Genomic DNA, 25,138 nt, shown 5'->3' with positions numbered 1-25,138 from the left:
TTTGTTTTCCAAACTTTATTTTACACACTGGATACAGTCACTAGTTTTCTTGAGAAAATTATACAAATCAGGGGAAATTCAGGGGAAAGTCAAATAGAAGAAAAGGAATTGATCTGAAAGAAAATACAATCCAGCAATTTCTTCTCTTAAGGTGGAACCTAAGACCTGCTTTCTCTTGACACAGCCCAACCCAGTTGGGCTCCTTCCTACTTACACAATTTCCAAGGTGGCCTACTGAAGCTCTTCTCTTTTGGATAGTGTAGTTTAGAGTGTTCTGTTGACTTCTTTTAAAAAATAATATTTTAAACCAGCTTCATTTTCTTCTGGGAAGCGTGAGATGTAACATCAGAGGCCCAGTCAGTGTTTGCAGGCAGAGGGACCGTCCTGCTTTACCAGTACTTTCCACTAGAGAGCGCTGCCCCAAGATTTCAATTTTGATGGTATTTTCAAAAAACTGGCACATTTCGGTCTGCTGGTAAATTCCTGTTCCCTTGAAACGATATTGTAATTTTATAGACATGTTGGTCACATTGTAGCTCTTCTGGAAATCCATGAAGGGGAAATAAGATCACATTTATTTCATTTAGGAGGCTGAGACATGAGGATCACAAGTTCAAAATCAGCCTAAGGCAATTGAGTGAGACCCTATCTGGGAAAAAAATCACACTCATTTTACAGCATAATTTGAGGACTGAGTTCTGTGGAGAGAGTTACATTTTCATAAATCATAATATTCATAGGAAAGAATGGTTATGAGCTCAAAGGCTACCTTAAAAATTCCTGTGCACTGGATCCATCCCAGGTTTGCTTTTTTTGGAATATCTAACTAACTCTTGCTTGCAATTACTCTTTATCCCTCCCTCCTTCCCTCCCTCCCTTTCTTTCTTTCCTCACACCAAGACACTAGGAATTTGACTTAATAAGCACACTGGAAGCAGAAGAAGCAGATTCCAAAATAAGGGTGTTCAGAAATGATCCCTCAATCTCCCTATAGAGCGAGGGGAAACTCACCTTTGCTTATCAGCTTCTTCCTCCTTTATAACCAAGTTACCTAATTTTTTTCTTTCATGCCCTTCCCCAGAGCACTGTCTCCTTCAGTGTTTCAGCTGACCTCTTAGCTGTCTAACTCCGAAAGTTTTCCTCCAATGCCCTTACACAAAGGCAATAGCTTATAACTGCATCCTAATGTTTAATGCTTGCCATAATTTAGTTCCACTATTGTCACGACACAAGACTAAACTGGTCAGGGTCACTCCAGGAGAACTGGGCTGACACGAAATAATGACGCACAGACAGGGAAATACTTTTTTCCTTTGGGTTACGTGGCGGCCACTCCGACTCAGCTCCCACAACAGAGGCAAGGCAGGCAAGAAAGGGAAAGAGCACGACTCAAACCCGGTTTTATTGGGGAAAAGCCATTCAAATGAGGCAAGGGGTCAGGTTTCAGGGGGTTGAGTCTAGCTTCCTGATGTCTTGCTGTCAGCAGGTTGATTGACATCTTGGAAGGCCACGCCCATCTTAAGTGCTGGGTGGGGATCAAAGGCAGAGCAAGCGAAAGGGACACAAACGTGCACAGCCCACACAGAGCAGCATCTCAGTCTAGTCTGCTTTGTGCGCTCAGGATGCTCACAGCTCACACACACAGCCCCTGGCTGGTTGGCCACATACATAGCTCCTGTCCAGAGCGGCTCCTGACACACTATGCTTATTGGCATTGATCTATCCCTACTTCCAACATGTACCTTTTCTGTTCTGGCAGGCTGGTCACTTCAGTTCTCTCCAACAGCATTTACAGCTTGCACACAGGGTATAAGTCATTATGTTGGGTGGTGGTGGATACAGAGAAAAATAAAGCAATGAATAAAAGACATGGGTCTTATCCTTAAGTAGTGTATCCTGTAGTGAGGAGACCAAATAATTATGTAGGCTATGAGTCAGAATAAAATGAGTCGTGATTAGTTTCAGCTGATGATACCAGGAGACACTTCACAGAACAGGTGCCATTTGAGGTGGGCATTGGAGGATATGTACGTGGACAGGGGTAGCGGCATGCATTCTGGTTGAGGCACTCCATTTTTGAATAGGCAAGGGACTGTGAGACTCTGTGAAGCCCCAACTACACCCCACAGACCCAGTTATCTGCCTGATTCCCACCTTCCCTCTGCCTCTCTCTGTGGCCCAGCTTCAGCCTCGCCTCCTCCTCTAGCTCTTCTGACTGTTCTAGTTCATGTCACTGCTTGCAGCTGCAGTTTAGGACTTGACTGTAGTGTCTGTGTTGAATTTCTCTCTTCAGCTGGGACACAGGCAAGACATCATGCTCGTCTTTGGGCCTCTCCATCCTAAGAATGGTAGCCGGTGCTAGAAAGTTCTATGGATTCATTCACTGGGATGGAAAACCTCATTCTACCTAAATGCAGCGCATTTTTTTTGCTGCGGGAGATTTAGACAGTTAGGTTATGATCACATGACTGTCCAGCTGAGCTGGGGGTGACTCCTCCTTATGGCTAGCCAGCTGGCCATCTGTTTGTGGGGATTCTGGAGCAAGGCTCTCAACCTCAACTTGAACCTCCTGCCCCTCTGAGCTGAGAATAAGGAACTGGGTGAGATCCAGTTTCATAACCTGCACCATTACTCCCAAGTTTCCTCTAGTGAACGACTGTGCTTCCTTCAAGGTTTCTTGTTGGAATGGCTGGTTTACACCCATTTCCCCAAAAGGCAAAAAAACATAGCTGATTAATTTCTGTTGGAGAGCAGAGGTACTGGGTGTGTCATCTTCCTGCTGACACTGCTCAGAGGGACACCGAAGGAAAACTTGGCCAGAAAGAAAGTCCCGTAAGACTTTTGAAATAGAGCCCAAAGAATAGTGCTCCAACATTCTAGTTTCTACCGAAGGAGTATTTCTAACACTCCATTTGGAGAGCGTGTCTTCATGACTAACAGCCCAAACTCTGACAGCTTGTGCCCTGCACGTAGGTCCCCAAGCAAAGGAGCGAGTGGGGGCTGGTACCATGCCATGCACTGGAGTGAGGGGCTCCCTCTGTCCCAAGGAAAGAGTATCTTTTCCTAATTTGCTCAAGATGATTTAGGAACTGGTGAGGGCCGTGTACCAGTGTTCCTTGCATACACAGAGTGTGAGCAGAGCATTCTTGCTGGTGTGTATGGCATGTTACGGGTGTGCAAAATATTGATTCCCTTCTTCTCACAGCTGCTGGACAGGTCTATTACCTCTAGTCAAGAGAATCTTCCAGCCACGTGCAGGAGCAACTTTGATTGTTTAACCACAGAGTGCCATAAGAAAACATTATTTTCTGCACGTGCCATGATGTGAAGGAGATTGGGAAACTGCTCTGTCATTCATCCAAATGGGAGCCAGTCAGAAAGGGCAAGTAACCATTTGTCTGTTGGTACCAGCCATGCTCAGCAACAGGAGGTTTCCTGCTTGGCTTACATGTTGGGATGTGGTGATTTGCAATCTCCCAGTAAGAGCTGTACAGAGAAGGTCTAGATCCAGGGCACTTGCCCCAATGGGTGACTGCAACTCAGTTTCCCAGGGAGAATGCCATCTGCCAGCTAGATCACAATTTCATAGGCTGAAGTCTCCTGGGAGGTCTATTGTCCTGTGTGCCGGTTTTCTCCACCTGTGCACGAGAGGAAAACGTGAGTATATGTTAACTGAAAGGTGTGCCTGGGGAGCTCCAGTCCCATGTGGTACCCAGGAGAATTCAGCAAATGGCACAGGAGGTGGGGTGTCTTACATTTCCCTAGTGCTGCAGAAATCTGGGGTAGCAGGGCCTTGTCTTTGCCAAGTTATTTTCCTCTTCTCCAACCACCCCATCTGGGACCCCCTGGGAATTTCTTTGCTCAGAAAAGCGCAGTAGGAGGGAATGGGGGAAATTGGCATTGATTTTGACTCTAGGCTTGAGATAACATCCAGGGCTCCAGCTAGCTGCATTCTTTGTTCCTAGTTGGGCCCAAGTTCTTTCTGTATCCCAATAATTCTACTTTCAGCTGTACACAGGGAAAGCCACTGCAGGCTTTTCATTACTGGTGTCTCTCTTGATCTAGTCATTTAGAATGCTGTCAACAACCTTCCCACGGGCTTGCAAAGTCTTGGGTTTTCAATTACCTACTGATGGACGGGGATCACCAAAATGACTGCCACCAAGAGGAAAGCAGTAATCAAAAACCGAAAAGGATTTACCTTCTCACAGTACTGCACGGTGGAATAAATTGTGTTCACCGGCTCTTCTCTGAAGGGAGTACCCTGGAAAACAACATCCATAGTCCCCTCCGTGAGCCTTCTGTGAATCTCCCTTCCTAATTCTGCCTCACCCATCCCCCTCCTCCGGTCCCACGTTTACTAGGTAGTCTCTTCTCCTGGCCTCAGATCTGGTTCCATCCAACTTTGGAGAGGACCAGTGGATCGGGTGGGGTGAGGGGAGTGTTGTCTGCAACTGGGAGGGGAGGAGGAGCCAAGAGGAGGGATGTGCACGGTTCAGACAGACTGAGTCTTGCTTAGTCCGGGTCTTTGTTTTCCACCGGCTCTCATCTAACTCAGAGCCAGGCCTGCATGCAGATGCTCATGACCTCAAACCATGGAGGCTGCCAGGAGGTGACAGTGGACCACATCCCTGTCCTCACAGAGGAATTCATGCTATCTTTTCCCTGACCTGGTGTTTCCTGGTTGGACCCTCCAGACTGCTTTCTGGGCAACAGAAGCCAAGGGCAACGGTGGCCTCTGTCCTGGAGGTGGAGGTGGAATTTCCTGACAGCATCAGCAGCTCACCTTGGACTGAGGGATTTCATCATAGATTCTGGCCTCTGCTGGTTGAGCGTCTCTTGAAATGGTGATGCTCGTGTATATTGTTTCCTTTGAGACAGCACCTGGGTCACAAATAAACAGAACCACAGTCTGAGTGGTGGATGAGCTTTTAAAGATCATCTAGTCCTATGTTCTCTTTTATTATGAAGAAATAAAGCCATACGAGGTCAAATGGCTTCATCCTATTGAGATGGATTCTTGGATCTTGGGATGGGCTCTTTCCTTTTCCAAAAATGATATGTGGAATGGGAGGCTTCTCACCCAGAGCTCAGTGGGGTCTCTCTTCTACTCTAGAGTACATGGTAGGCTAAAGAGGATCTTTTCACTCCCTGTGTGAGCAGTCAAAGGTAGCTCTTCCACCCAGAATTTTCCTTAGTGTCTCTTGTAATTAGCAGGGATGTCCTTGCATGGCTAGCTGACTTTTCATTTCAGGGCCTTTGTTGTTGTTGTTTTTTTTTTATTATTGGTTGTTCAAAACATTACAAAGCTCTTGACATATCATATTTCATACATTTGATTCAAGTGAGTTATGAACTCCCATTTTTCCCCGTATACAGATTGCAGAATCACATCAGTTACACATCCATTGATTTACATATTGCCATACTAGTGACTGTTGTATTCTGCTGCCTTTCCTATCCTCTACTATCCCCCATCCCCTCCCCTCCCACCTTCTCTCTCTACCCCATCTGCTGTCATTCATTTCTCTCCCTTGTTTTTTCCCTTTCCCCTCACATCCTCTTATATGTAATTTTGTATAACAATGAGGATCTCCTTCCATTTCCATGCAATTTCCCTTCTCTCTCCCTTTCCCTCCCACCTCTCATCCCTGTTTAATGTTAATCTTCTTCTCATGCTCTTCCTCCCTGCTCTGTTCTTAGTTGCTCTCCTTATATCAAAGAAGACATTTGGCATTTGTTTTTTAGGGATTGGCTAGCTTCACTTAGCATAATCTGCTCTAATGCCATCCATTTCCCTGCAAATTCTATGATTTTGTCATTTTTTAGTGCTGAGTAATACTCCATGGTGTATAAATGCCACATTTTTTTTATCCATTCATCTATTGAAGGGCATCTAGGTTGGTTCCACAGTCTATCTATTATGAATTGTGCTGCTATGAACATCGATGTAGCAGTATCCCTATAGTACGCTCTTTTAAGGTCTTCCGGGAATAGTCCGAGAAGGGCAATAGCTGGGTCAAATGGTGGTTCCATTCCCAGCTTTCCCAGGAATCTCCATACTGCTTTCCAAATTGGCCGCACCAATTTGCAGTCCCACCAGCAATGTACAAGTGTACGCTTTCCCCCCACATCCTCGCCAGTACTTGTTGTTGTTTGACTTCATAATGGCTGCCAATCTTACTGGAGTGGGATGGTATTTAGGGTGGTTTTGATTTGCATTTCTCTGACTGCTAGAGATGGTGAGCATTTTTTCATGTACTTGTTGATTGACTGTATGTCCTCCTCTGAGAAGTGTCTGTTCAGGTCCTTGGCCCATTTGTTGATTGGGTTATTTGTTATCTTATTGTTTAATTTTTTGAGTTCTCTGTATACTCTGGATATTAGGGCTCTATCTGAAGTGTGAGGAGTAAAGATTTGTTCCCAGGATGTAGGCTCTCTATTTACCTCTCTTAAAAATATGGAACGCTTCACGAATTTGTGTGTCATCCTTGTGCAGGGGCCATGCTTATGTTCTTTTCCAATTTTAGTATATGTGCTGCCGAAGCGAGCACAGGGCCCTAGTTTTTTAACAACATTGATTCTCTCTGGTTGTACATTGTGTTGCATTTTTCTGGTACATACCTTACTGTAGCCACCTCAACGTTATGCACATAGTAGATGCTCCACAAACCTTGGTTCCTTGCTTGACTGATTCACAGAATTAAGAAACATTTACTAAGCTCCTTCTATGTGCGAGGTTCCCAGGGAATCAAACTCAGGAGAAATAAGTACCTATTTTTAGTAATTTATGAGCTAGAAGGGTATACATCCCAGTGTACTCCTTTTCTTCATTACGAACAGAATATTTTAGAACCAAGTTGAAAAGAGGGCTGGGGCTGTAGCTTGGTGGCAGAGCACTTGCCTAGCACGTGTGAGGCACTGGGTTGGATCCTTAGCACCACATAAAAATAAATAAATAAAATAAAGGCATGCTGTTACTCAATAAGACAGAGAGAGAGAGAGAGAGAGAGCGCTCACATGCATGCTTACATGTGCATGCCAGATTTTGGGTTCCTCCTATTCCAGGGCACCAGCATATCCACAGTAATGGGTCTGAGCTGAGAGCAGTATCACAGCTCCAACATTTCAGAGTTTGGTCCTGTCTCAGCTCCTGCCCCGGACTTAGTGAGGGACCCAGACTGAGTGCTGTCTCTTATCTCATTTGTAAATGTGAAAAATAGCCCCTCTCTTTCCCCAAGAGGTTGTGAGGGATCGAAGACAGATATCTCTTGAGGGACCTTGCAGATCACCTACAACCTGAGCGGCTTGTGATTTCTCCCCTTTAGGAGGGTATTTAAGTTATGATGCCTGTCAAAAACTCCCTTCCTCTGTAAAATGCCTCCTCTGTACCCACACTGTCAATACCCATCAATTAGAAAGAGAGTAGCTGACATTTACTGAGTATTTACTATGTACCGGGCCAAGCATTTCATATACTCCACTTAATAAGCATATGCAGCAAGCTGTATTATTATGATGATGATGAATATTTTACAGTTGAGAAAACTGAAGCTTACGATGATAAAATAACTGGTAGCTGATATGTGATCAAGTTGGGACTTCACCCTCAGACTGACTGCACAACAGATACTTAGTCTTAATCACTATGTTGTGAACTTCCCTCCCTCCCAGTTGTTATTCAGGAAACATAGGGCTGGGAGTTCCTAGTGAAGGGTGTCAAGTAAGAACCTGAGGAAGCAGAAACAAGGGAGAGTTAGAAATGGAAACAGAGGTTCCATATTGTTTATTGTGATTGGTGAGAAACGAAGATCTTAGATGGACCTGGGGTTAAGGGGAATGGGGCAGTGTAAACCCTCTTAGGGACTTAAAATCAGGTTTCCTTTCTCCCTCCCTCTCTCCCTCTTTCTTTCCTTTCTTCTTTCCTTTCTTCTTTCTTACCAATTAGTACATGTCCCTCATAGACTCTCCAAAGGTCATTATCAAAATACGATGATATTGGAAGGGACCCCGGAGGCTCTGTGGTTCAGACATTTCACCAGTGAGGACATTGAGTCCCAAGTGAACACACTATTACAACGAAGCATGACTGGTTACTGGCAATGCTGAACTCAAACCCAAGTCCTGGACTCACCAGATACTGGTGATCCCGAGAACAGATTCTGAGGACTGCTCAGGGTAACATCCTACAGTCCCCAGGGCCATCATCCTGGGAGGTGGTGAGGTGGTGGGGTGGGGATTGTAGGAAGGTTAGAAAAATGGGCCTTTCCTGTCACGAGCCGTTCATGGGTTGTATGTGGGTCACTGTGCATGGAAACCTCGTGGATAGAGACATCTGGTGTCTGGGAATGGCCAGTGGACATTTTCTCTGATCAATTGCTCAGGGACAGTGTGAATATCTTTCCTGCTCTGATGTGGGCCCACTCAGCACCCGAGATGGGTGTGACTTGCAAAATGTCAATCAACCTGCTGACTGCAAGACATCATGAAGCAGGACTCCGCCCTTGAAACCTTATCCCTGCCTTTGATGTACCCCCTGAAATAAACCACCTAAGCCATTTTCTCTTTGTTTAGTTCAAGAACCCACGTGGACTAGATCTATCAGGAGCTTCGCTCTCTGTAAATATATTTCTCAGTGTCTGTGTTTTATTATTTGTTAATTATTTGAGATGTTAAGATTTTAAGATGGCTTGGACTCCTCTGGGCAGAAGAAGAGCCCGCTCCTGATACTCTCCACTCCACCTTGGGTAAATGACTTCAGTTCCTGGAGGGAAGAAGGTCCATCTTCACATTTCACCGTCTGGGAGAATCCTACCTTGCCTTCTCTTGCACAGACGGAGGAGAAACACTGAAGGCAGGATGAGAACCAGCAGAAAGAGCACAGCCAGCCCACTCAGCATCCCGGAGTGGCGAGGACGGGAGCCGGTTGCAGCGTCTGGAAATGGATGCTTCAGTGAGTCTGGGCTCTCAGGAAATAAGCACGAGCCTTGTCCACATTCAGGGCCACTATCAAAACTGGGTGTCCTCAGCTGGGCATGGTGGTGCACACCTGTCACCCCAGCAATTCAGGAGGTTGATCCTCCTGATCACAAGTTTGAGGCCAGCCTGAGCAATAGAGAGAGGCCCTATCTCAAAATAAAGAACAAAAAGGGCTGGGGATGTAGCTCAGTGGGAGAGCCCCTTTGGGTTCAATCCCCAGAAATGCAAAAAGGAAAAAAAAGAAGAAAGAAAAAAATTGGATGCCCCCCAAGGAGTGCTAAAGCTCCATACCATACCTTCTACTATTAAAAATCAGGAATTGAATCAGAGATGCCCAGGTTTGCCTCAGAACACCCTGAATGCTTAGCATCTTGAAAAAGGCTTTGGCCAATTTCTCAGCAGGCTTCCTGGGAAGAGATGTTCCTAGAGACCAGGTTCAGCCTAAAGGAGGCCCATTCCCCTAGGGGTGAGACCAAGTGCAGACCTTGAAGATCTTCGGAGTGATTTCTGAGATCCATCAGGAACAGAGACAGAGCTGGTTACCTGCACAGAGCTGCTGGGCAGAGATGGAGTCAGAACTGTTGCTGACGGGGTTCCAGGCGGTGCACGTGTACGTCAGCTCTCGGTCCTGAGGGGTCTGGAAGATTTGAAGGACACTGCCCTCTTCTCCCAGAGGGCTCCAGCTGTATGTCACATTCTTTTCTTCTTTCTCCACAGAACATGTCAGTGTGACATTACACGTGCTATTCACAGATGCCATGAAACTCTGTGTAATTTTTGGTTTCTCAAGCCGACCTGTGAGGGGGAAAATACGTGAACTCATGGTGAGCAGGAGCTGGTTTATACCAGCTTAGGGGAACCAATGGTTAAATTTTCAAGATGACTGTTAAATATAGTATTATTAAAAATTAAATTATGGCTGAGGGCTGGGGTCGTGGCTCAGCGGTAGAGCGCCTGCCTAACACATGCGTGGCTCTGGGTTTGATCCTCAGCACCACATAAAAATAAACAAAATAAAGGTATTGTGTCCAACTAAAACTAAAAAATAAATATTAAAAAAAAATTCTTAAAGAAAAAGTATGGCTGTGGCACGTGCCTACCATCCCTGTAATCCCAAGAGTTGGGAGGCTGAGGCAGGAAGATTACAAGTTCAAGGGCAACCTGAGAAACTTAGTGAGACGCTGTATCAAAATAAAAAAAGGTTGGGATATAGCTCAGTGTAGAACACCCATAGGCTTAACCCCAGTACAAAAATATATATGTTAATATATTGTATACATTTAAATATACATATATTTTTATATGCACATATATTTAAGGACAACTAGAATTTTCCTTGGTAGGTGATGGATAATTTTAAGTTTTTAATATCCACATTAAAATAGTAAAAATAAACAGGTAACATTAATTTTAGTAATACATTTTATCTAAGCTACTATCCAATATATCACTTTCACTTGTAACCAATGTGAAAATTATTAATGAGATTTTTTATACTCTGCTCTTGGTGCCAACACTTCAAAATCTGATGTGTATTTTACACTTACTGCCATCTCAATTTGGACTCATTACATTTCAGCTGCTCAAGAGACACATGTGCCTGGTGGCTACCATATTGGACAAGGTGAGTCTAGAGCAGTGCTTCTTAAACTTTAGCCACATAGGAAAAATCCAGACAAAGTGTGAGATTCCTGGACTCTACCACCAAACGTTGGAAGTGAGACCTGAGAATCTGCATCTTCAAAAAACTTCCAGGTGATATTGCCAGGCTAGAGACCATATTTTGGATAATAGTGTGTGACACATCATGCCAGTTACAATGACGATAATAAGTAGTTCTGATATTTTACCTTTAAAAAGAACTTTGAAAATTGTATGCATGTATGAATATGTAATAATAAATCTCATCATTATGTACAACTATAAGGCACCAATAAAAATGTGGAGAAAACTATTAAAAAATTAAAAAAAATATCATTAGCTACTAGAGAAATTCAAATGAAATGAAATGAGATATCACTACACACCCATTAGAATGGCCAAAATTAAAAAAATAATGCTACCACCAAAGGCTGGTGAGGATGCCGAGCAATTGGACCCCTTATACATTCCCAGGGGATGTACCTAAAATGTAAAATAGTTTGGCAGTTTCTTTTAAAACTGAAAATGGACTTCACATCTAATTTCATTCTTAGGCATTTATTCCACAGAAGTGAAAATTTATCTCCTAAAGACACTTGTACCCAAATGTTATAAATCTTATAAACAGCCTTATTTAGAATAACCCCAAGGTGAAAACAATTAAAATGTCCTTTGGCAGGTGAAGGGTTAAATGAACTACTGTGCTTGCTCCATGGGATTGATACATTCAATAGTTTGGGTAAATCTCAAAGAAATTATGCCAAATGAAAAACAAGTCTCAGAAGGATATATTCACATTGCAGGAGTCCATCTACATAACATCTGTGGACTAACATGGTTATAGATATGAGCAAATTAGCCCTCTCCAGGGGTTAGTAGTTTAGGAACAGAAAGAGGGAGGTCATAGGTTGTCCATGAAGCACAAGAGAATCCTGGGATGGCACATTTAACTATTTTGCTTGTGGTAGTGTTTGTTTACATGAAGTTACATGTGATGGCTGTGATGACAATGACTTACAGTACTGGAAATTGAACCCAGGACTTTGCACATGCCGAGCAAGTGCTCTACCACTGAGCTCCATCCCCAGTCCTTTTTATTTTGAGACTGGGTCTAACTTGCCTAGGCTGGCTTTGAACTTGGGATCCTCCTGCCTCAGCCTCCAGAGTAGCTGGGATGACAGGAGTGCACCACAAGGTCCAACCAGGTGTCCTTTAGACAACAAAATGAAAGTTGGAACCCAGCCCTCCTTCTTCCCACAACTCACGGTAGACCTGAAGGTGGTAGCGTTTGGTGGTGGTGTAGGGAAAGTTCTTTGTGTTGATGTCTGCTAGGTAGACTCCTGCATCTTCCATCCTCAGATCATTAATGATCAGGTTGTAGTTCTGATCTGTGACTTCTATTCGTTCATAATAATTTATGTGGGTCGTGACAACTGTGGGTGCTGTTCCTGGGTCTCCTGGTGTCATAAAAGCAACAGATGTTTTAGAAGTCCACGCAATGCTGGAGAGTTGCTCTGATTCTTGAATATTTAAGGGAAAAGTAGCCGACTCCCCCAGAATTCCATTCACCACAATCAAGGCTGCATCATTTCCAGCTGCTTTCATCCCTGAGGACAAACAGAAAACTGTAACATCTGACTCTGGGCACCATCCAGTTCCTTGTCTTCTCAGCCTATAATCTGAGGAGCTTCCGCGGATACAGCTCAACCCGTTTCTTGACAATATCTTTAGCACTTTATTGTAGTATATTTAATGTTATGACAACTATATTTTCTAAAGGAGTCTCACTTAAAATTTAGTTTTTCAGTGAATTTGTAGAGATCTGTTTTATTGAAACATATTTACCTTGTGTACACTTTCTGAAAGTTAGAAGGCAATTTGAGAGATGAAGATCACAAACCTCCCTGAGGTCCAAGATACCAAGTGTACTTCTTTCTCAAGATCATATTGCCAAGTAGTGGAAGAGCTTGGGACAAGATCTAGAATATCTGGGCTGATGGTCTCTTGGGTCACTGCTTTTTCTTTTACTGTGGTATTTGTAAAAAACCAGGTTACGTGTTTTGCTTCTCTTCATGGAAGATATAGGCAGAAGATAAGGGTAACCATAGTGACTTTGCACCATCTGGTTAAGAAAGCCCTTTATTTCTGTGACAGAGGCTCTGGAGAGTGCTTCAGAGGCTCTGGAGAAATTATTCCCCTAGTTGATGATTTTTCTTGGGGCGTCTTTTTGGTTCACTTCTATATCCTCATTCTCTAGAAGAATACCTGACGCATAAGGGGGTTGCTTAGAAAATAATTGTGGAATGAGTTTGACACCAGAACTCATTCATGTGTTGTTTAGACTTTCTTGGACCAGCTTGTGAAGTAAGCAAAGATCACTTCTTCATTCATCCTTTTATGAATGAATGCATGTCTTTATTCAGGGGTCAGTTTTGTTTCAGACACTTTGGCAGATACTTATTAATTTGATTTATGATACAAATGTTTTTTGGGCATTTACTCCTTAAGCATGATACAAGGAGCTGGGTATAGAATGGTGAGTGAGAAGAGATACGGTGCCTGCTTCACTTACCAATGTTGATCAGATAACCACACAAAGAGACAGATAAAAAATATGCAATGATATGCTTTGAAGGAGAAGAGTAAGGGGCTTGATCTATCTTGGGAAACCAGGGAACATTTCCTAGTAAAAGCCGAAGGGTATCTACCCTTAAATGTAATGTGGGAAAAGTGAAAAATTTAATTTCCTTTTCTTCTTTCCTCCATCACCTTGTGAAGATAAATTGATTGGATACGTAACTGTAAAATTAGAGGCAATATAATTACAAGGTATTATTTTCTCACCTTTTATTATGATGTTATTCTCTGAGGTTGTTTTTAAAAATTTTTTTTTGTGGTGCTGGGAATCATTTATTTTTGTGGTGCAAGGCCTGGTGCATGCTAGACAAGTGTACTTTCCCCGAGCTATACCCCCAAGCCCTCAAATTACTTCCAAACTGATTGGACAGGCACAGCCCAACTAGAAAGGGTGTCAATCCCAAACAGCTATTTGGGCTGTTCTGATGTGTACTTCTTATATGTAAGTTTCGAAGGCCAGGATGTGTTTCCCCCATGTGCAGGTTCACGCTGACCCTAAAATTCATATAGGTCTTGGCATAGAGAGGGCAAGAATAAGGGCTATTGAGAATACAAGTCACTTGGGAGTGTCACAGAAATAAAGGGCTTTCTTAACCTGTTGGTGCAAAGTCACTATGGTTAGTTACCCTTGTCTTCAGCTCAGTAAGTACTGCAAAAGCCCCAGGGCTGCTCATAGAAACCTCTGTCCTTTCACATCAAGGGGGATCCTCCCTAAGGAGAAATATCCCAGGCAAGGTCTGCTGTGTTAGTTGGAACAAGCAGGCTAAGCCCAGAGGAGATGTTACCAGGCCCTGAGATGGGAGAGGAGACAAATGTGGGGGGGAGTAAAGACATTTATTTTCAAAGATTTATTAAGTGCTAAACCATGTGCCAGATGCTGAGTTAGAAACACAGGGCTAAACAGACTATCACTGCAGCCCTAAGGGGCTTGAAGCTCAAAGACTAATAACGAAAAAATACAATGGTGAGTGCCAAACAGAAACAGCAATAGGAACAAATCATTGAGGGGACAGAAATTTCGGTTAATGCTGCCTTCGGTAAATTGCAGTCATATTTTGCCAAAATCTTTGAACCTGAAGTCTCTCCAGGTAAACTGTTCTACTGGGCTGATGAGGTCTGGTAGTGGGGCACTTGAGTGTCCCAGCCTGAATTCTTGGATGTCCCAGTTATTGGCATGGGATCTGTGCAGCTGAGCCTAGAAGGACCCTGAACTTGGTTCATCGCAGCGATTCCAAAGGGCCCCATGTTTTCACTTTGCCTTAGGTCCCATGAATTTCAGAGCCAATCTTGCTCCTGCATCTTCCATATCTCAAGGTTTTATAAAAATTAGGCCCAAGTGTCTAACCGTCATTCCACTCTGGATTTGAGTTAGGTCAAATGAAGTGAACAAGACCTGAGACTTGTAGTTCTTGTGGGTTCTTAAACCCTAGCCCTGGGGAGGCACTTTGCTAAGACTGAGAGCTTCTTGGTATTAGGGCAGTTGGGAAGCCACAAGTGATGGGTGGGTGGTACAGTTTGAAGAGTGCGCCTGCTCTCCATAGCAAGTCATTCAGGAAGTGATGCTGGGTTATCAAAGGGCAATCAGGCAGCGGGGGTGGAGGGGAGACCAAGCCGGAGGAAGTCCTGCTACTCTTTGTGCTTCTGGTGTTGTTGATGCCAACTCCCTGCTTGGTGAGAAAAGGCAAAGCATCCACAGTCATAGGATAAAGGTTCTGCCACCTTTAAACGTTCCCAATTGTGCTCTAAGTAGCTGAAAAACCATGTAGTGGAAAGACAGGAAGGCAGAAGATGTAGGTGCCAGTACTTCTATTTATGAACCGGGTGACCCTAATAAAGTGACAAAACATTTCTGAGTGTATTTCGTTAGCCAGTGTGAAAGTAATAACTATATTGGCCACTATCTGCTTAGCAGCCAATGATGACATGCTTTGTTAACCATCAAGGCAAAACTGGCATTAGTTATTTGAGGGATTGGTAAGGATCAATTGTATATGCCCTTTACAGCTTCCATAGGCCATCCCTATGGCATCCTTGGTGATGCCAAGGACATAGGAGCCCTTTTAAAGTCTTCTTCTTTTTTTTTTAACCTAGAAGCACTATATCACTGAGCTACATCCCCAGTCCTTTCTAGTTTTTATTTTGAGATAAGTCTCACTAAGTTGCTAAGAGTGGCCTCCAACTTGTGATCCTCCTGCCTCAGCCTCCTGAGTTGCTGGTATTACAGGCATGCACCACCATGGCTGTCTCCTTTAAAAGAAATTTTTAAGGAATAATTCAAGTAAAGGAGGGGTGGTTTTTAGGTATTCTTTTTTCTTTTTTGTACTGGGGATTATATTCAGGGATGCTCCACCCCTGAAATAATCCCCAACCCTTTTTATTTTGAAATAGACTCTTGCTAAATTGCCCAAGCTGGCTTTGAATTTGTGAATTTCCTGTTTCACTTCCCCAAATTCCTGGGATTACAGGCATGTGTCACCCAGTTTTTAGATACTCTTGGTAGACTTCATTTTGCTCTTAAAATACTTCAGGTTTTAAAAGAGAATCTCCATATCAATCAATTTCAATATTTCTTTTTCTAGGTGCTAAAGGAATTCAAATATTACATGATTATTGGGAGGCATCTTAGCAAAACTCAATTTCAGAGAGAACCTGTGGCACAGTAATGTCTTGAGAGAGGAGTAGGGAGGTAGCTCAGTGGGAGAGCAGTTACCCAGCATGGGCAAGGCCCTGGGTTCCATTCCTAGTATTGCTCCCACTCACAAAAATGTCTTGAGGAATTAACATAAAATGTAAGATGCTAATCTATGACAAAGACAGGTTCTTTGGAGTTTAATATCTTGTTAGGCAAATAAGACACATGTTATGTTTATAACAGTCATGTTTGTAACTGTCATTAACACTATAAGATGGCAAGTGATGAATTCAAACAAAGAGAATAGACAGGTACTTTCAGTAGGAATTCAAGGGGAGAGGTCATGTTGAGCCTTACTGGTTAAAGAAACTTCTAGAGGCAGTAGAACTTGACAAGGGAAAATAGAATTTTATTAGATGGAAGAGAAAGGAAGGGAATCTCAGGTTCACAGCTTCAGAATAAAATTTTAGAAGCAGAACTTTTGATGTCAGTTGACTGAGTAGAGATTTGCATAACGCAGCAGAGAGAGGTAAGGCTGGAGAGACAAATTAGGCACAGCCTTGAGTCTGAGGTCCATCTTAGAGGCAGAGGAAACTATTAAAGTTTTTTGAGGATAAAGATTAGAATAATGTTTTAAGGTCATCATAATATAGTAATGATGCAAGGAAAACAAAAATAGAGAAGCCCGGCTAGAGAGACCCTTTAGCTGACTATTAGAGCTATCTGGTCATGAACCAGGGACTGATAATGGGATAGAAAGGAAGGGCTGGGTTTGAGAGATAGCAAAACGCAAGGCAAGAAATAAGGAGGCATCTAATGGAACTCAGTTGTTCCACAATGAATTTTGAATTTCTCTACTTTGTGCCTGGAAAATTTGTCGTGGAAAACTAGTTTATACTGGGAATTTTACGGTGGGAAGAAGTCAAAGGAGATAGACAAGTCTGGTGTTAGAAATATTGGATTGGAGAATGATAGTGGACCAGCTAAGTAAGCAGTCAGTGGATGGATGATAAGGAGAGACTGGGCTTGAAGTATTGTTGGGGTGGGGGAGCACTGTGGCCAGATCCGCTAGCTTTACCCCCACTATTTGTTCTCTCCCACATCTCAGTGATAGAGTCCTTAATTTTTGGAAGGGCGAATGGCCACCCAGAAAAAGGACTACATTTCCCTGCTGTCTGAATGGGGTTATGTCACCAAGTTCAGGCCAACAGAATGATAGTCAAGTGTGGCCTGTGCCTCCCATGTCTGTAGGAAGAGGAGAATTTGCTTTCTTCATCTCTTCTTTGCTTCTTCAGGCTGAAATATCATGACAGTGGGATCGCAGACAGATGTTATGGATCACAAGGAGAAAACCAAGGACTGAGGATGGTGGAGCAAAAGACTGAAAGAAATCTGGGTCCCTGATGACTTTGTGAACTAGTCGAACTGGTCCACCCACTGTGAACCGCCAGCTCTGTCCATTTTACACGAGCAAGAAATAAACTTCCTTCTTGCTTAAGGCATTCTACTTTCAGCTTTGTTATGTATCATCCTATGACCCTCAAGTGGTTTGGAAATCATTTACAGATAGGGAGGGATCAAAGGAAAGGAAGGTCATTTGGGAAGAGTAAGGCTGAAGTCCTAGACAGCTCTTCTTGATGACCTTCATCTCTTGTAATGCAGGACGTGAGACTGTCCACGAAGAGTGAGGAGACCAAGGTGAGACTGGCTAGGAAGCATAAAATTTAGGGGGACACATTTTGAATACAGGCATATTTGAACCTGGAAGTGTTATCTTGAGAAAATGATTGAGATTCATTGATCCTCAGTTCCCCAATACAACCTGCCGATACACAACCCTACCACAATGTAATTACCAAGAATGTTTCCCCAGAAACTAGTGGATGGTTATCAAATGTTCATGAAAAAATGAATAATAAACAATGAATACATATTTTTTTTCTTACCACTGACCTAATTACCATTATCTAGCAATTTGAAAAGAATTGAGGGCAAGAAAACTTTTCATTGGCCTCTGAGTTTTGGTGTGAAAGATCAAGGTTTAAACTGATTAACAAGAAGGAGCCAACTTTGATTTCTTTCTACTCCAATATTCTATACTGTTTGTAAAGACAACTTGTATAGCTGGGTGCAGTGGCACATACCTGTAATCCCAGCTACTTGGGAGGCTAAGGTAGGAGGATCACAAGTTGGAGGCCAAGCATTTTGACAACTAAGTAACAACTTAGTGAGACCCTGTCTCAAAATAAAAAATAAAAAGGCTGAGAATATAATAATCTCTGTCTCATAGAGCTGTTGTGTTGAACCTGGAAGTGTTATTTTGAGAAAATTATGAGGTTCCACCGAGGGGAACCCCATTCCCACCCCCGCGTGGGATGTGGCGGTATTGGTTAGTGAAATAAAACAGAGCTGTCCTGCTACTTTGAGAGATTACAGAGATTAGCTCAGTGGTAGAGTGCCTCTGGATTCAATCTGCAATATCAATATCATCCCAATAATTTTTTTTGATGCAGATCTGCAGAATGGAGACCCACAGCCAAGTTAGTAGAAGTGTCTTGAAGTAGGGATCAAGAAACACCTTCTAGTCATGGATCTACTATCTACTAGCCAAATGTCCGTGAAAGTCACTTAATTCAGTCTCAGGGTCCTCGTTGATATGCGGGAAGCCATCTGTGAAATGCAGGAGGACCTTCTCTCGGCATGGCAGCCAGGCAGGGGACAGTTCTGGCACTGGGAACTTCCCGTGGCTCTCCCACAGCGACAGACTGCCCAATGCACGTGACCTTCCCCTCTGCTCTGCTGGAAAGGTCCCTCACAGTAGCACTGGAGATGGCCATAACCCGTTAGGAACTGAGCAGCCTACCTGCCCCCACCTTTAACCTGTTTTGGTGAAGAACTTTCCGTGGAATTTCTTTGATGTCTTCCAATATAAAGAAGCGGGTGCAGGCTCCTTTGTGTTAGTGGCGATCGGTCTGGTCAGCTTGCCCGTCCTGCCCCCAAACTACTCTCTGTGTTCTGTGTTTTTTTTTGTTGTTGTTCTATTTTTCTTAGCTTTTATTTCTCATCCAGCTCATTCCACCAGGGGGGAACCCCATTCCCACCCCCACGTGGGATGTGGGTGGTATTGGTTAGTGAAATAAAATGGAGCTGTCCTGCTACTTTGAGGGATTACAGAGATTAGCTGACAGGAGAGTGCTCTCAGGCATGTCTACTAATGGAGAAGAACCTAGACACTCCAAGGGGAGTCTTGCCTTCAGGAGAGTCCTCTACCTGCTCCTGAATGAAGCACAGGACCGAGAGTCACTGAGAACTCAACTGCCTGGGTTTGAATCTTGGCTTTGTCGGGTACTAGCCATCATCCTTAGGTACAGTTAGTAACCTCCCTGTGCCTCAGTTTACCCAGATTTAAAATGCAGATTATAGTAACACTGACATTATAGAAGTGTTACAGTTCAATGAATTAATTTTGGCATACTTCTTAGAACAGTGCCTGGCATGCCCTGTGTTTGTTATATAGTGTGTGTGTGTGTGTGTGTGTGTGTGTGGTGCTGGGGATTGAACCCAGGACCTTGTGCATGCTAGGCAAGCACTCTACCAACTGAGCTATATCCCCAGCCCCTAAAATTAAAAGAAATAATATTAGTTGTAGGTGGACACAATGCCTTTATTTTATTTATTTATCTATCTTTACGTGGTGCCTTACCCATGCTAGGCAAGCACTCTACCACTGAGCTACAACCCCAGCCCTGTTATATAAAATTAATAAGCATGTTAAAGTGTTGGGGTTTTGCAGAGATGTCAGAGGAGGTCTAACAGTCAGCAAGGGTGGACTGCGGATGATGGTACTGTTGCTTAATAGACACCCTCAACTCTTGTGTTTTCAGGATCCTTCAAATAAGCACTTCTTGTTCTTTTTTTAGCAGTAGCTGACTTCCTCCCTTCTTCTCCATCCACTCACTGCCTACCATGGGGGTGGAAGGTCCTTTTGTATTGCCGGACTGGGATGGTGACCAGAGACAGCATGATCTTGCGGTAGCCGAAACCCAACAGTGGGTTATAACTTGTCCAACTAAGTTGAGACACTGGAGGCAAAGAGGAAGCAAAATGGTTGGGCAGCAGAAATTTTGTGTCATTCTCCAGAAAGATGGAAAGTCCTTAGTCACAAGGTTGTCAGAAAAGGGAACCTGCTACTCTCCTACCATGATATCCTATTTTCCTCTGCGATTTTTCCTTTATATTATCTTTATTGAGATTTGGGTTGACTTTAATCAGTTGCTTCAAAACAAATAAAACCCAACACACACACATGCAAGTGCAAAATCTCAAAAACAGAGACGGGGTCATGGCCATCCATTGCTTTCCCCCGCTCCTCTCTATTAGCACATCCTTAAGCATCACGTGTAACAAACGGAAAATGAGTACCTATACAGTTCCCCCAATATCAGACCTGTCAACTGATTGCTCATATCTCTTTTTTCCCCCCGGTTCTTCAGTAATGAATTTAATTACCCCCAAAGTTTCAGATCTACCCCTCCCTAAAGGGCCAAGATAAGAAAGGTTTGATTCAGGAACACTTGAGAACTTGGATGGCTGGCACTGACTGTTGGACACTCTCTGCTCTGTCAGATTACAGGTTCATATCCGGGGCTGCTTGAGCATATTGGACTGACACCATGAGCCTCTGTCCTCTCCATGGAGTCTGGTGTTATTACAGGGACACAGTTTCCAGCCTCTATTGGAGAATCATGTCTCTGAGCTGATGTCCTGACGTCTAATTTTCCCCACATACAATATATTTCCATTTCTATAATTAAGCTTCTGCGTTTGAGCCCCTCATGAGTGACCATGGTGGTCATCTGCTCAAATCTCTTTCTAGAATTGAGGTCTTGTCTTTATCTTGAAGGCCTCTCCCTGCAAGGACTTCAGGCCAGTGGCAGGTTGGCTCTTGTTAGTGCCCTTCAGTAGGCCTGCATCCTGTCTCTGACCCCCGGGATGATGCCAGGGGTCTAGTTATCCTTGGACAGATATACAGGTGGGCCCCTCACTTCTTGGGTTTTTAAGTTTCTGCTGAAATGCTTCATGATCTACTCTACACCAACAGGGACATCAAGGCCATGTTGACACTGGACTTTTGTTTGTTTTGAAAAAGCTAATTCAAGTCAACTTAAATTATACTGAAATAATGGTGTGTGAACAGAGACTGAAGAGATGGCTATTCCCTCAGATATTCTGTCTTGAGAGTCTGCCAAAATTTCTATTACTGACAAAGGGCTTGTCCACCAGTACCTCTTTGGTAGGGGAAGAGAGAGGTGCAGCTTCAACTTGAATAATCCTGTCTTTCAAGGAATAAATTCCCAAATATGAGAACCATCCATAATGGGACCAGTATTTTACTCCACTTTGGCAAGAGAATAGTGCTTGGTGGTTAAGTTTAAGGACACTGGGGTTTATTTATTTTTAATTTTTTAAAATATATTTAGTTGGACACAATACCTTTATTTTACTTATTTTTATGTAGTGCAGAAGATTGAACCCAGGGCGTCACATGTGCTAGGCGCATGCTCTAGCTCTACCACTGAGCCACAGCCCCAGCCCTGACACTGGGGTTTAAATCCCACTTCCTCTACATTTTGGCTAAATGACCCTTTGACTTAATGTGTATCAATGTTTTTATCTGTAAATAGGTATAGTCATAGTATCCATCTCATGGGTGTTGGGGGTAGATTAAACAAAACAATAACCGTCGTCTATGCTATTATTTTTTTAAAATATTTTTTTAGTTGTTGATGGACCTTTATTTTATTTATTTACATGTGGTGTTGAGAATCGAACCCAGTGCCTCACACATGCCAGGCAAGTGCGCTACCACTGAGCCCCAGCCCCAGCCCCAGCCCCTGCTATTACTATTATTGATGGGAGATAGGAGAAAGGAGCAAGAGAAGGAGTTGAGGAAGTAGATGTAAGAAGTGGGAGGAGAAAAAGAAGGATTAAGAGTGTGAGAGAGAACACAGAGAGGGAATGCACAGGGAGCAAAAGTGATGAGGGTGAGTGGCTAATATGTGGAGGGACAGTCAGAGTCACAGAGCTCCCACAGTGACCACCAGAAAGTCAAGCTCAGAGCACAAGACTGTGAGTCTTGATTCTCCAAGAAAACCTTTCCAGTGGGGAGCAGTCAGAGGTTCACACACTCAGACTTTCCCTATGTCAGTGATTTCAGGGGAAAACGGGGAATTTCTACCTTCATCTCTCCACATCTTCTCAGCTGCTTCGACTGCTCTGAATTCTAGGAAGTGCATAAAACCGGTGTGCACTCCTAAGCCCAATGCCAAATATGAGGGCTCACCTCTTCTAGGGACAGCAGGGGTGGGGTGGGGATTTTATGGCGTACATGTGCACTCAGGAAAATGGAAATGTTTGTGGAATAATCTTTAAGAGGCAAACGTATCCGTTCAGTCAAGGTGAATGGTGTGTGAAAATGTTTGCAGCTTTATTCTATAAAATATGCACCATTCTCTATTTAAGGAGTCCCTAATGACATGAATATCTCACCTGGTTCCTTTTTCAGAACAACAGCCCACACCTAAGCTCAAACTCATTCTACTTTTCTGCATGCTCATGTTCCTTGGACCATCCCAAACAGAGGAGTCCTGTCCAGGATCTTGGTGCAATAAATTCAAGATCCTTCCTAATAATGCATGGGACATCCAGTGCAATCCAGATGCAGTGGTGCATGCCTTAGGTGGGGTGTGGGGTGGGGAGCTGAAGCAGGAGGATCTCAAGTTCAAAGCCAGCCTCAGCAACTTAGCAAGGCCCTAAGCAACTCAGTGAGAACTTTTCCCAAAATAAAATATAAAAATGGCTGGGGATGTAGCTCAGAGGTAAAGTGCCCCTGGGTTTAATCCCTGGTACCACCGTCACCACCACAACAATTAAAAAACAAAAACTGTGAAAAAACAAAAAATAGCATTAGCTAATATTTGTTAAGCATGTATTGTATTTGGTTTCTATACCAAGTATTGTAAATTATTATTTTGATTCTCTAAATAATCCTACTAGTAATAGTTTCCCCATTTTGAAGGATTTGAAACAAAAGTTCAAGAGGTTGCACAACTTTTTGAGGATCAAAACTAATGGGCAAGTGAGTTGCTACTAGATGATTCGACAACTTTGACTTCAGTTTCGGGAGAAGAGAAAGTGTATCCTAGGGCAGCCTGTTATATTGCCCTTTGAAGAATGAGGATTTGAACACTTAGTGGGGAGATCAGATGGAGCAGAAAGGCCTATAGCCTTGAGTTACAAGAATCAATGTCCATTTCTAGTTTTACCAATTTCGAGAAGTGGCACTTCAGGTGAATTATTTAATTTCTGAGTCTTGGTTTACTCTTCCTCTTTTTCATTACTCATAATGAAATTAATAATTTTCATCTCACCTGTTGCAGAGGTCCTAATACGGGTAACATAATAAGTAGGCATGATAATTGAAGAATACTTTTCAAATTAAGTGAAATGCCACCCCGTCTATTCCTTCTCTGAGAGATAAGGACATCCCTAGGTTCCACTCTGTTCCCCATCTACTTGCATAGGGGATCAGCAGAAGCTGCAAATACTCAGCCTGCTCAGTGGTTGTAATCTCCATGAAACTCAAATTAAAGGAGCCATACCCTGGTCAAGGAAACCAGAGAGATCATAGTGCATTGATTCTACTTTTTCAGAAAGTCCTAACCCACCAGGTTTCCTAGGTTCTCACTAATGCTAGGCATTTGCTAGTGCACATTCAGAGCTGGTAAGAATACTAGAAGTACACTTAGAAATTCCAAACATAATCAATTTTTACATGAACAGGCAATTATTTGGATCTAGGATGATAATATGAGCAATTATAAAGCACTCTGAGGACTTTTTTGTTAATATTACCTACTTGTTCGGTAGGTAATCTAATAACCAATATTAATTTAAGGCATAAGTAAGGAAAATAGAGCTTATAACTCAAGTTCTGAACCTCTGTTTTTGTTTGGAATTTACTTGCACAAAAATGGTGGGAGGGTCATCACCTTTCCCCATTTATTTTAGAGTTTTTGGAGAATAAAAAGCAGACTAATAATCCTGAATGTGCTTTTAAAATGAAAGGAGCTCATGGAGAGGAATTTTTTTATAGTGAGAAATCATGCAGCATTCTAACCTGATAGAGCAATGAAATATCATTAGTCAGATCATATCTCTCTCAAAAACCACATAACACATTCTAATACCAAAAAAAACAAATTGCTTTTAATTTGCTCAAGGTTTTGGATGACCTGTCTTTTCATTGGGTTCTGTGGGTGAGTCTACACATTGGGTTTTGTGGGTGAGTCTACACAAAATGCTGTCTCTTCCCAGAAGAGGGGTTTTTCTCAGATGTTTGGAGACAGCACAGATAAAACTCAGAAATATTAACTCTACAGTTGAGAAACAACTTAAATTGTTTTAAGATTTGAGCTTAAAGCCATCCCCCATCAGTTGCATCTCTTTTAAGTACAAGGTATACTGAAGCAGAGGGTCTTCTGTTGAAAAAAGATCAAAGGGACACTTCAGTATCTTTCTTAAGAGCAATTTCTACAATTTTATGGCAAAGTAGGAATGAGGGAGGTTAACAAGGGTCAGAACTCACAGGTTTGCAGAAAAAGGAGCGAAATCCACAGGAGGTGCTGGGCCATCTTCTTCTGGGCTCTAGTCTTCTGCAGACAAGAATGATGCTCTTCTACCACAGTCTGTTTCACTGGAGTTTAGTTGCCTCTTGCTTCTTTTTATAGCTGCGTTTAAGAGAGGAAGTGTGAGTTAACCGATTAAAGAGGTATTGGTCTTTGTAATACTGTGCTAGTGTCTTCTGATGATATAGCATATGCTGCCTAGCATTAGTGAATTATTTATTCAACAAACATTTATGGAGTGCCTGATATGCGCCAGGTACTATTCTGGATGCTGGCAAATATCAAGAGCAATAAATAATGGATTGCCCTGCTTCCATAGAGTTTATACTCTTTTTTTGGAGGTGTCAAGAATTCCATAGGAAATTCTAATAAAGTGTGATAAGTGTTGCACTTGGGAGAACTACAGGGAGCTGTGAGAGCAGGAATATCTAACTCAGGCTAGGGTGATTTGGAGAAAGCTTTCTGAAGGAACTGACAACCAAACTGAGACAGACTTTCGAATAAAATGGCATTATTAGACAAGAGAATGTAGAGTAGAGGGAAGAGGAAGAATGTCTTGATA

General features: G+C 42.9%; 1 protein-coding gene and 1 pseudogene across 1 annotated transcript; both read right to left on the bottom strand.

The window, feature by feature from the left end:
- Window positions 1-24,688, bottom strand: Cd84 (CD84 molecule). Its single transcript, XM_015491999.2, is given in 8 exon segments — window positions 1-3,600; window positions 3,603-3,638; window positions 4,202-4,264; window positions 4,787-4,884; window positions 8,816-8,935; window positions 9,523-9,774; window positions 11,886-12,227; window positions 24,537-24,688. Coding segments are annotated over 8 exon segments (987 nt in total). The 5' UTR covers window positions 24,583-24,688; the 3' UTR covers window positions 1-3,570.
- LOC125618785 lies at window positions 6,455-6,554 on the bottom strand (annotated as a pseudogene).
- Window positions 24,689-25,138: the final 450 nt, after the last annotated feature.

This window comes from Marmota marmota, unplaced genomic scaffold (assembly GCF_001458135.2).
Source record: "Marmota marmota marmota unplaced genomic scaffold, marMar, whole genome shotgun sequence".
In the NCBI taxonomy this organism is placed as follows: Eukaryota; Metazoa; Chordata; class Mammalia; order Rodentia; family Sciuridae; genus Marmota; species Marmota marmota.
Note: the sequence above shows the minus strand (reverse complement) of the source record. Positions and strands in the feature narration are given on the sequence as shown.